Below are 12,667 nucleotides of genomic sequence, written 5' to 3'. Positions count from 1 at the left end.
GAAGGATCTGATTAGTACTGTGGAAAAACAACTCTAGGTGTTTCTTGGTGACCATGGAGCCACCAAATCATCCTTAAACTGTTTACCTATTTGGCTTATTTAAATGAGAAAAAAGAAGGGCAAAACTTTGCCTTGTTATTGTTGTTAGGTGACGTAGAGTTGGTTATGACTCATAGAAACCCTATGTGTAGCAGAATGAAACACTGTCCGGTCCACTGTGCCATCCTCACAATCACTGCTATGTTTGAGCCCATTGTTGCAGCCACTGTGTCAGTCCGTCTCACGGAGGGTCTTCCTCTTTTTCTGACCCAAAGTAAATTCACCCACTATTTTACTTTGCCTTCTTAAACCATTGTTATTTGGTTCTATTTTACATGCAGCTGAACCTAATGCTAATTAATGTAAAATATAATTAATAGGACAAAATACAAAGCATCTAAATTTAAAAGGAAATTATCAGACATATAAGTATGTTTACACAGATACACAAAGATCCAAAAAAAAGGTCATCACATATTTTTGGCTGCAACTTAATACATAATATAACAATATAACAATACACAGTATGACTAAACTAAGATTGAAATATATCTCTCATCTAAAAAAATAAATACCAACTCTAGGATGAGTATAAATGATGAACCAAAAACAAAATGATTCATAAAGGTAAAAAGTAAGAGAATAGAAAAACTTGAATAATGCAGTAGTTACGACATTGATATCAGACAAATTTGATTCAGAACAAAACCCACCCAACCATGAAATGATGAAAACTTTATAATACTGAAGACAGCAATTCACAGTGACCACAGAACAATCATATAAAAAGCTATGCCCCAGCTTCACAGAGCAAAAACACTTACAAACTATAGGAGATTCAAGATGAAACAGCAACAATTAAGCGGTAAAGCACTTTAATTCATGTCTCAATTTATGTCCAATTACATGGACAAAAAAAAAAATAAAGGTAAAGAAGATTCAAATAACGAAGTTATTTAAAAATCACAGCTACTAGTGAACTCAGCACTTTATAAGTAAATATACTGCTTCACATATTTATATTAACAAACAGGAAAGAATAAAAATTGATTAAGCACCCAGCTCAAGAAGTTAGAGATAAAAAGAAACCAAGCTTTAGGAAATCAGAAGTGAATTAATACAAAGATGAACAAATTCTAATAAATTAGAAAACAAATATAGTGCTACTTTAAAACGAAATCCAAATGCCAGTTCTTTAAAGCAAGTTTTTAAAAGCTGAACCAATAACTAATCTTATGAAATAAAGGAAATTAAAAAGCAGAAATAAACACACACAATAATAAATGATAGGAGAAATGTCATAGATACCATCGAGACAGAAACAATTATAAGACTCAGAAAGATCTTAAAAAAATACTAATACAAAATTTTAGCCAAGATATTTTACTAAGTGAAGACCTGATGTACAGATCAATCTGTACAATATGTCACCATTTGAATAACAAAAGGGGGTGACACTTGCATTTGGATTTGGATTTGTTTTTTTTTTTTTTTTGTATTTGCATGAAAGGTCTTTTAAATCCACGTATAAAAACTTCATCCATATTAAGTTGCCTGTGAGGAGGTGAATTGGATAGTTGGGGGCAGCAGCCAGGGAAGATTTTAACCTTCCCTACTTTGAAAAGGAAACCCTGGTGGCATAGTGGTTAAGTGCTACGGCTGCTAACCAAAGGGTCGGCAGTTTGAATCCACCAGGAGCTCCTTGGAAACTCTATGGGGGCAGTTCTACTCTGTCCTGTATGGTTGCTATGAATTGGAATCAACTCGAAAGCACTGGGTTTGGTTTGCGTTGAAGATTAAACCATGTGAATGTATTGCCAATCAAGAGTTAAAAAAAAAAAAAAGAATGTAACAATTTAAATGCGTGCATTAAAGGATTGCCTTTTTTTCAATCATTCCCTCACCTGGGCACACCTAGGTTGGGAGGTGCTTAGAGTGATGCTATTGGTTAGTGAACATGCAGCACATAAAAGTTTCCACCCTGTGACTAGTTCTCTACGTGTTTAACGGTTTTGCTCTTACAGTGTTTCATCTATAGTCTTTTTGCCATATTAATAAGTTATGTCACTATATTGCCTTAATGTTGAAAAGGTATCACTTTAAAGTTAACATTTGTATAGATATAATTAACATAAAAATACTAACAATTATCCACAAACTTGGACAACTCACAGCTCACTTTTGAAATTTTGAAAGAGGTTAAAGAGTGAAATATGCATGTATGTTCAGAAGGAGGAAAATTCTTTCACGGTAAAATAGAGGGAGCCTAAGCTTCAGTCATATCTGTTTATCTGACAAAATTACTTATAAAATCATTTGGTGAGCCTCCCATGAAACACATATTTAAGTCTTTTCTTAAAAATTTCAATCCTCCTTAATCTTTTTACCCTCCATTAATTTAAAAAGTACTCAAAAGAGTTGGGAATCAGCTAAAGCCAGCAAAAAACAAATTCCTTTTTGCCCAAGGTAACAAATGGATTATAAATTTACCTGAGACTCTGATAGTGAAATTTGTATAGATATTTTCTGGTTTTTTAAGAGAGATTTAGTTATAGAGACCAATGCTTCTCATAAGTTTTAAGTCTATTGCTGGAATTTTGCCCCCTTGGAATTAAATTTCCTATTAGTGGAGTTGATTGAAAGTCATACCTGAGCAGGTGATTTTGACTTCTTCATGGGGATGACAGGCAAGTCCACCCCATTGCCAATTCTTGCAGTCCCACAGAGAAGTTTCATTTCCTTCACAACTGCTTACAAACAGCCATGTGTTTGTGGCCTTGACTTTGGAATAAGCTTGGTAGGATGTTTTGAGCACAGATCCACACCCCAGCTGCCTGCAAACCACATTGGCTTCTTTCAGTCCCCAGTTTTTGTCACACGCCTTCCCTAACAATTTCTGAATCTTCACCTCCACCGTCCCAGCACAGCGGCTGCCTCCACCTACAAGTCTCAGCTCCAGATCTTGTCCATCTGCAAAAAGGACATAAACTTAGGTCATAGGCACTACACAAGCTGGCTCGCAATGGATATTTTTTATCTTGCTCCTAGCCAGACACTCAGACACTCACCTATTTTCTGGCTTTTCTAGAAACAGCCAGCAGAGACCATGAATTTGGTTAGAAATAGGATTGTAGTTTCAAAAGTTAATTAAATTGTCAATGGTTGAAAAATATGAGCAAGTCACATTTAAAAGGGTGACCTATAAATGTTTGTCTCTCCGAGCTCTGGATAGATTTAGAATTTTAAATGTGGTCTCTCACAGCAGTCTGAATAGTTACTGCAGAAAAGAGAGTCAGACAACCTTCCAAACCAAATAGTGTATCGAAAATTAAAACCCCTAAAAACCAAACCTGTTGCCATTGAGTGGATTCTAACTCATTGCAACCCCATTGGTTACAGAGTAGAACTGCTCCATAGGATTTTCTTGGTTATAATCTTTATGAAAGTAGATTGCCAGGTCTTTCTTCTGTGGAGCAGCTGGATGGATTCTAACCACCAACCTTTAGGCTAGCAGCCCATCAAAAACCACTGTGATATTTTTACCTCTCACATCTCACACCTATTGCTAATCCTGAAGAACACAGGCTCTTCCCTCTCTGGTTTTCTTTTAACTTACCAGAACACGTCACACCAGCATCTTCATTATGATTGCAGTAATGCTTTCCCCATTCGCGATGTCTGCACTGCCAGACAGTAGGTTCATGCCCCTGGCAGGAAACACTATCAAGCCAAATGGGTCCAGATCCCTCACTGGCATTAACTCGGCCAGTCCCGACAATGGCCATCGGACATCCCAGTTGTTTACACACCACAGCGGCATCACTACTGTCCCAGCCATCATCACACACCGTCCCCCATTCTCCTTGGAATTTCACTTCCAATCTTCCTGAACATTCAGTGGGTCCATCTGCCAATCTTAGGCTCAGATCTGCTCCCCCTGTGACAAGGACACAAAACAACTCAGTGATAAGTAACCAGGAAGAGACTATATATAAACTGCTATACCTGAGATGAGCAAAGGAAGAAGACAAATAAAACAATGATATACCACCACTAAAAAATTTAAAGATGGAAGGAGAATGGGTCAGCCAAGAAGGTAGGATGCTTCAGTATAGACAGCATGTACCATACAGCAAGAGTTTCTAATAGGAAATCCAGGGGCTGAATTTTAGCTGTCCTAAAACACCACCACCACAGTGGTTGCTGAGTCGATTCTGACTCATGGTGACTCCATGAGTTTCAGAGTAGAACTCTGCCCTCTTGGGTTTTCAATGGCTGTGATTTTTCAGAAGTAGATTGCCAGGCCTTTCTTCTGAGGCACCTCTGGGGGGATTCCAGCTGCCAACCTTTCCATTAGTAGCCAAACTCTTTGCAGTTTGCACCACCCAGAGACTCCTGAATTTTACCTAGAGACATGTTTATTTGACGGCTCCCCAATTTTTGTTGGAATTTACTTTTTCTTGTTAAAATATATTTGAATGTCTTTAGGTGGTGCCCACATACTCCAGTTTGCCTCAAACCTCACCATTCCCTTTTGCCTCTGACTGCATTACCTATTTATACTACCTGGTTTATGTTTATACCTGGCCCCTTTGTGACCACTTCCTAAGTTTATAAGCAGAGCAAAGAGAAAAGAGACCTTGCCACTACTACTCTTACCTTCTCCTATCCCTCAAAGAACAAATCTTGATTCAGAGTAGTGTCCTATTATAAATAAAGGTCTTATTTATTCCTCTGGCAGTTTCAGAGGAAAAAGACCTTTATTTTTTTCCACAATATATAAAGATGGGAGGAGAGTGGGCTGGCCAGGAAGACAAGATATTTCAGTATACATATTGTGGGACAATTTTGTTTTTCCCACCATAATACTTTTAATTGTGCTACCTCAGCATGGGTAAAACACGTTGAGAAGAAATGCACTAATTGAGGCTTAGATAGTTTTTGGTGGGTAAGGGAAAAACAGAAGATGCATACTGTCCTTTTCCTACCCCAAATCCCTTTCACTTTCTTCCACTAACGAAATCCATCTTTCCTGTAGGAATCCCATTCTTTGTGTTGCAGGCCATAAATGGTCACCTTGTTCCACGTGAGAAAAACTACTGTATTTAAGAAATGGAGAAAGAGATTGAACCTTGATGGCATTGTTTAAGCACTGGAATCCAGCTATGCCTGAGGCTACCTGTACCCCTAGATTTCCTAGTTATGTGAATAAGAATTCTCTTCTTTTTAAGTTAGTTTGAATTGGGTTTCCTTTGCTGGAAAAAACACCTGGTGAAGACAAGGGCACTTTTTTTTTTTTTTTAAACTCTAAATATGTTTTCCTAAATGTTCCCTGGGGTTCAAGGTCCACTAGTTATCCTTAGAACTAAGAACTTTGGGGGAAAAGGGATAGTGGTGGCTTTGCTCACACAAACCCATTGGCCCGGCTTCCTGGTCTAGGCATGGAATGTGAGAATCTCTACAGAGGCACAGGTTAGAGTCATCCCATAGCCCTAGCAGAAATGAGGTTTAAATAGGAAGCCAAAATGTGTCTTTTTTCCATAGTGTGAATCAGCGAATTTGAATTAATGACTTTGGTGGGTTAGAGGATGATGAGGTGAGTGGTGTGCTTTTAACAACTCTCCCAGAAGCAAAATTTCCTAGTTAAGCATTTTATTGCTTTTATAACTAAATTCTTCCCAAAACACTTCCTTCTACCCTCACCCTGGATCTCAGTTTCACTATTTATCTATCCTCTCCTAACCTATTTATCCTAATTCAGCTAAGGTTAAAACTCCACAGTTATAGGCACTGGAACCTGAAATGAGGTGATAATGAGGCAACAAAGGAAGCAGACGTCATTATGTTTTTAAGAGTTTGGACTTTTACTACTATTACCTATTTCTTTTGTTCTTTCATGGAGAACAGGACAAATCCGCATCAGTCCTTACCTAAGCAAATCACTCCAGCGTCCTCAGCATGATCGCAATTATGCTTTCCCCATCCTCCGTGCTTGCAGTTCCAGAGAGCTGACTCATTTCCATGGCATACAAGATCATCAAACCAGATTGGTCCAGAGCCTTCTCCAAAAGAAGATGAACCAGAGAAACTGACAGCATTTCCACATTCAAGCTGTTTACAAACCACAGAAGCATGATCTATGCTGAAGTTATCATCACACACTGTTCCCCACTGTCCTTGGAATTTGACCTCTATTCTTCCTAAACACCGGTTTCCTCCATTCGCCAGCCTCATCGTCAAATCAGATCCATCTAGGGGAGAGAAAAGAGTGGAGTTCAGGAGTGACGTTCATTCAGATGTGATTTTAGAAAACAACGCTCCTCTGGATGCTTGGGACTTGATGTCCTTGAACTGGTTCACTAATTTCGGATGCTGCCCTGCCTCTCACATTGCAGAATTTCAATCTGTTGGAAATAAATGAACGATTAGGACTTTCATCTACATCTACTTACCAAGTAAAATGCTTATAGATTAAAGTTTACTTTCTATTTTGTTTTGTTTCCATCCATTACTGGGACAGAAGTAAACACTCTTATGTAGAAACAGATAATTTAATGAAAATCATTTCTTGTAAAAAACTAGGAAAAATAAAATTGGCCCAGACCACACACTAGTAAAAATGACAAGCCAGTCATTTGTTGAACATTTAAAAACTCCATTTTAATTGTCTCTATTACAGATGGTGCATAGCAACAATGAATAATTGCCTGAGGTTGAACGAGAAATTAGAAAGTAGAAAAAAAGCAAAGGTAAAAATGCAGAAGCATACACAATATTTTGCAAAAGGACACCTGTGGTATAACAAATTCTTAACTATTGAGGGGAAAAAGCAATAGAAATAATTCACTTTTTATTCATTTTCCATTTCAACCAAAGCTTCCCCCCCACCCCCACACACACAAAAAGAAAAAACAAAAACCTGGTACCATTTTCAGCAACAAACAGCTTTTGAGTAAAATTTTTTTCTCTATATACTACCCTTAGATTTTCTGTGAGGACTAAAATAACTGAGAAAAGGAGATTTTGGGACACTTGACAAATAAAAACTGTATGTGACCTGAAAAATAAAATCGGCACGAGGTCGAAGACAATGTTTTGAAACTGTTCCTTGAAAAAAATAATTTGATTTTAAAAGCTCTAAAATCAAAAGTCAAAGGCCTCTACTTAGAAAGGTTTCTGATTATGGACTAATAATAACAGCTCATAACAAAAATATCTACACTCTGTTCCAAGTATCTGTTTTAATCTTCACAGCAACTTTCAATGTAATGTACTATTATCAGTATCCCCACTTCAGACACAATGAAACTGAGGTTAAGTAATTGGCACAGAGTCAAGCTGTAGAGCCAGGATGTAAACAGACAAATAAACAAAAAAGTAGTCCAACATCAGAATCTATGCTTTTGACTGTTCTGCCATATTGTCTCAGTGTATGTGATATTAATAAAATCTCCTAAGACATAGAGGCTGGGAGGGTTGAGAATCAATCAGGATGGAGAATCTCAGAAATGTAGACTCTACAACTTTATGGAACTAGTGAGTCCTGGAACAGCTCTGAGTTCTGCCCTGGTGGTGCAGTGGTTAAGTGTTCGGCTGCTAATCAAAAGATGGGCAGTTTGAATCCACCAGCTGTTCCTTGGAAACTCTATAGGGCAATTCTACTCTGTCCTTTGAGTTGAAATTGACTCGACAGCAACTGATTTGGTTTGGTTTAGCTGAAGTTTTAGGTGTGCAGTCTTCAGGAAGCAAATTTGATTAACTCCATGCTTATGTTAAAAAAAAAAAAAACAGAAAAAAAGAGTTAAAAGTACTACGCTGATCTTTAGCTAAACAGTCAGATCTATTAAAAAGAAAAAAAAAATTTTTTTTTTTATATAGATAGCAATAAATGTCCTAAGAGCCTGGCAAAATTGATTATGATTTTTAACATTGTGGTAGATGTTACTTTTGTTAATCCCAGTATTTTCTCCCATAGTGATTAAGAATAATAGGCAAAAGAGAAGAAAGAGGAGAAGGAGGAGAATGGAAGAGGAAGAGGAGGGGGAGAAGGGAGAAAGAGGAGGGGGAGGAGGGAAGAAGATGAGGAGAAGATACAGAGAGGAGACGTTTTCAGAGCCACGGATATAACGAGAAGCAGGGAGCCATGCGGAAACTAACATTTTCAACTGGGTATTATGTATCAGGCAGTGTACCAGTAGCTCTACATGTATTGTGTCATTGAGTCCTCTGAATATGAAATTTAGGAATATTAAACAACTTGCTCAAAATCATAGCATTAATGAGTGGCTGTACTGGAATTTAATCTAGCATCTTTTGAGCACTAGCCTGTGTCGTTCCCCTTACCCACAACGCCTGGGAAGAAATCAGCCTTTTCTGTAATCAGTCCTTTGGGGAGGTGGTTTCTACGAGAGAGACTGGGAGGTGAGAAGGCTTTGTAACGGTCAATGAAATGAGCAAAGGAGACATAGGGAAAACATAATGATAAATAGGATCAGAAATACGACCTTGGGATTTGTCATCAGAAAGGCCTGATATATACCTTTCTAGATTATTGTGAGGTCAACTGAGGTAAAACCTGAGAAAATGTACTGTGAATTAAAACCCCTATTGAAATTGAATAGTATTGAATGCTGGAAAAAGCAATTATAATGTGTAATGCATCCTTCCTCCAGCAAAGAAGGTATTAGTCTTAAGCATATTTATTTCTTGATCCAGTAAATTGATTATTAATGAATGGACAATGAAAGGTAATGATTTATGGGTCAGCGCATTAAAGCAGCATGTCACTGGGAAAGGGCACAAGGAATTAACTTAGATGTTGTGATATTTTTATCTAGGAGTAGGAGGTTACATTAAACCAAAAAAATCAAACCCATTGTTGAGTCGATTCCGACTCATAGTGACCTGACAGGACAGAGTAAAACTGCCCCATAGGGTTCCAAGATTGTAAATTTATGTGGAAGCAGACTGCCACATCTTTTTCCCATGGAGTGGCTGGTGGGTTAGAACAGCCAAACTTTTGATTAGCAGCTGAGACTTAACCACTGTGTCACCAGGAATGTAATTTTAGGAGGTTACATTGGAGTTACTGAATGCAAAATTCAATCTAGCCACTTCCTCATTGATAGTAGGTGTTCAGAATCTCTTTGGACTCCCCCCCCGCCCCCCCCCACCTCCGCCCCATGGAGGCTGCCATATGTTTTCTGCTCTCCTAGCAAGGGATTAAGTAATTTTATACTTGGACTAGATTGTTTACGTAAAAGTGGCTCCTTTTAATCTTTAACCCCTCTACACATTTTTTTTTCCACAAAGCATTTCATTTCAAGGTTTTGACTTACACAAGTCTTACCTGAACAGGTAACTCCAGCATCTTGTTGGTGAGTACAGTTGCTCTTTCCCCATCCATCATGTTTGCAGTCCCAGAGAGCTGATTCATTCCCTCGACAAGAAACATGTTCCATCCAAACGCGTCCAGAACCTGCACTGAAATTAGCCCATCCAGTGGCTTTGATAGCAGTTGGACATCCTAGTTGCCTACAAATCACAGAGACATCATCCATGTCCCAGCCTTTGTTGCACACTGTTCCCCATTCCTCCTGGACTTTCACCTCCACTCTCCCAGTACACCTGTGTTCACCAGCCACTAGCCTCAGCTCCTTCTCTGTTCCACCTGCAACAATAGGTTAAGACAGCAATTGGTCAAGGTCACAAAAAAGCAAGTAGAGAATTATTATTCTTTAGATTATTTATCTTTCAAAGACAGATTTGAGAACTAAGCCTGGCCCCATCCATGGTGCAATAGGAGAATGTTATTTCGTAGGCATTCAAATATAAATAGGACCATAGGCTTCACATTAAACAATGACATAAAGCCAGAAACACTAAGCAACATATTCTATAAATCTTTATTTTTTGCTTGATATTCTTTACAAACAGCAATTTATATGATCTCCAGGAAGAGTTTACCACTTAAACGTTACAAAATTTTATAGGGAAAAGCTATGTAAGTTTCTCCAAAATCCTAAATCCAGTAGAAAGAAGGCTGACAGTGAATTTGTGTAGTTGAAAAGATCAGTGTCCATGACTGCAAGTAATTTAGCACCCATCTATGCATATATGGGGGAACCCTGGTGGCGTAGTGGTTAAGTGCTACCTACGGCTGTGAACCAAAGGGTCGGCAGTTCGAATCCGCCAGGCACTTCTTGGAAACTCTATGGGGCAGTTCTACTCTGTCCTGTAAGGTCACTCTGAGTCAGAATCGACTCGACGGCACTGGGTTTGGTTTGGTTTATGCATGTATGTAAGATAGGACAAATTTTAGAATCATTAGCTGAAATGTGACTAAACTTACCTACTTAAATGGAAGATAAGGTGGAGATTTTTCCCTATTATACCCTACCATAGAATAATCTCTTCTTCCCCCTAGATTGTCTGAGATGCCTTCTTGTCATTTTTTAAGCTTAATTTAGGAATCTGATGGTCCCACTGGTGTCTACCTGGCTTCCCTCTTTCAATAATTTTTTTAGATAAAATTTGGCATTTGAGTTTATTGAATTGTTCCTAAAATAGTTCTGAGAATACAGCTACTCTGTATTTTTCTCTATTTTTCACCCAGACATTACTTCCAATCTTTAAGATGTATCTTTTCCTGAGAAAGCTTATTTTATTTTGAGGAGAATCATGCTAACATTTTGTACATTCGTTCGTGTCATATGGTTAGGTTCTTATTGTGTGCTTTTCATATCTGATCCTTTGAATCTATGAGGCATAATACCTAGTTTTTAAGTGCTACCCAACTTTCAGGAGGATTGTCTGCTGTTTAACAATTCTTGTCTGAGTGGTCTAAGAGGGCAAGTAAATTTTACAAAGTACTCACCAAGAGAACTGGTGACAAAACAGGCACTGAGGAGTAAAACCACAGCAATAGCAAATGGACTCGAGCGGACAAAACACCTTCTAAAGTCTGTGAAAAAAAGTAAAGAATTAGTATAATTTTCCCAAAAAAGAGATTTTGGAGAAGACAGATGTTTTAAGAGGTTTGGGATTAACAAAGAAGGTCAAACCACAACATAAAACTCTTCCTTCTAAAAGGCCAGGCAAACAAGACAAATTTATATCCAGAATCATATAGCCTCAGTGAAATTGCTTTGAAAACATTCATGGTTATAGGAGATGGAGGATTAGAAGAAAGTTCGGGGTAGAAACAAAAATTCCAAAAACAGACTTTAAAACCTGGAAAATAGAAAAGGACATCAGTATAGCCTAGAAGTCGGCAGTTTTCCCTGTAGGCACAGGGCAGTTTTCCTGAAATTTCTACATTCCTTTATCTCCTCAATATTCAACTACTAATACCCCCTTCTCCAAGCCTACTCAATCCACCCTGCAGGACTGTTAAGTTCCATGAGGGAATGATTATATTTATCATGTTTTACTGTAGTTTCGCCAGCACTTGTCCCAGTGCCTGCCAAATAGTAGCTGAGGAATAATATATTGATGTGATAAAGTGGTAATGTTTATATTTAATAAACTCAAATATCTTAACTCCAGATATAGCATGAACACTCTCAAACACTGTTAGCACTCTCATTTTTCCTTATTATTCTAACCCAAAACTAACTGAAAAGTAAAAATGCTAAAAGAGTTTAATAAATATGTCCACATAAATCACGATGCAGAGTTCAGCACCTGAGAGTGTTATTCTAAATTTCTTCTAGGCGATCAACTTTCAATCGATATTCATTCCTCCATGTTCTGTCTTTTCTAAGGACTATTGCCTTCATACGAAGTAAAGTTCAGCTACTTTCAGTTCCTTAGTTAATTTCACTCAGCAGTTTTACTAAATTGATGCCAATCCTGATCTCCATTGCATATCTTTAAATTTTGAATCTGTGATAAATTAAAGGTACTGCCATATAAGCTTAATGGCCCTTTCTCACTCATTACTCCCTTGATATCAATCACCCTTAAATTATATCCATTGACAGTCAGAATAATTCTGTACTCCATTAAAGTGCAAACGTAGAATAAATGAGAAACTTTTACCCGCAGATCCAGAGTCTTCAAGTAGCACCATCTTAGGCTTGTCTGTCTCAAGGTTTTATGCTTTCAATGATTCCTAAATTTTCTTGTATTTTTTTCCTAGAAATGTTCTTCTAAAGAAGATAACTTTTAAGAATTCTGAAATCTCCTCACCCTCATAAGAAATGGAAAGGCTGCATAACGGAGAAGGAGTCAACCAAAAAAGAGAAGTCATTAAAAGAGCTGAGGCTCTCTTTCATACTCATGTTTATTCAGTGTGGGACATGAAACAACCAAAGGAAATTGAGAAATATTCTCCACAGATTTACAAAGAATAAGGGGAAATATTAACTGATATACTGTTGTGGAATTGAATATTTTTAATTTGTGTACTTTGTTTTGGATTAATATATGGGATACAAAAAAGTAGTAATTGTACAGTTAAATAATGTAGAAAAAAACTAAAGCAAAATGGGCATAAATATAATTAAATAATTAATGCTTTGTCATTATTTTCACTCTTAATTTTATTTCCATAATTAGATATCCCTAATGAACAATTTTATGTAGGTTATCTATAGATAGCACTTGTATTTCTTTTCTAATTGAA

The 12,667-nt window shown here is 37.5% G+C and overlaps 1 protein-coding gene across 1 annotated transcript in view; it reads right to left on the bottom strand.

Moving 5' to 3' along the window:
- The window catches only part of LOC100655075 (scavenger receptor cysteine-rich type 1 protein M130), a 34,794-nt gene extending 22,503 nt beyond the window's left edge, over positions 1-12,291 (bottom strand). Inside the window, exons 1-6 of the mRNA XM_003410668.3 lie at positions 12,082-12,291; positions 10,916-11,002; positions 9,389-9,709; positions 5,970-6,290; positions 3,656-3,976; positions 2,689-3,009 (exon numbers count right to left, since the gene is read on the bottom strand). Of these exons, the coding sequence (XP_003410716.2) occupies positions 2,689-3,009; positions 3,656-3,976; positions 5,970-6,290; positions 9,389-9,709; positions 10,916-11,002; positions 12,082-12,112 (1,402 nt within the window). The 5' untranslated portion in view covers positions 12,113-12,291. The remainder of the gene's footprint in view (positions 1-2,688; positions 3,010-3,655; positions 3,977-5,969; positions 6,291-9,388; positions 9,710-10,915; positions 11,003-12,081) is intronic.
- Positions 12,292-12,667: the final 376 nt, after the last annotated feature.

This window comes from Loxodonta africana, chromosome 4 (genome assembly GCF_030014295.1).
Source record: "Loxodonta africana isolate mLoxAfr1 chromosome 4, mLoxAfr1.hap2, whole genome shotgun sequence".
NCBI classification, from domain to species: Eukaryota; Metazoa; Chordata; class Mammalia; order Proboscidea; family Elephantidae; genus Loxodonta; species Loxodonta africana.
The sequence above is the reverse complement of the archived record's forward strand: the minus strand, read 5'-3'. Positions and strand labels throughout refer to the sequence as shown.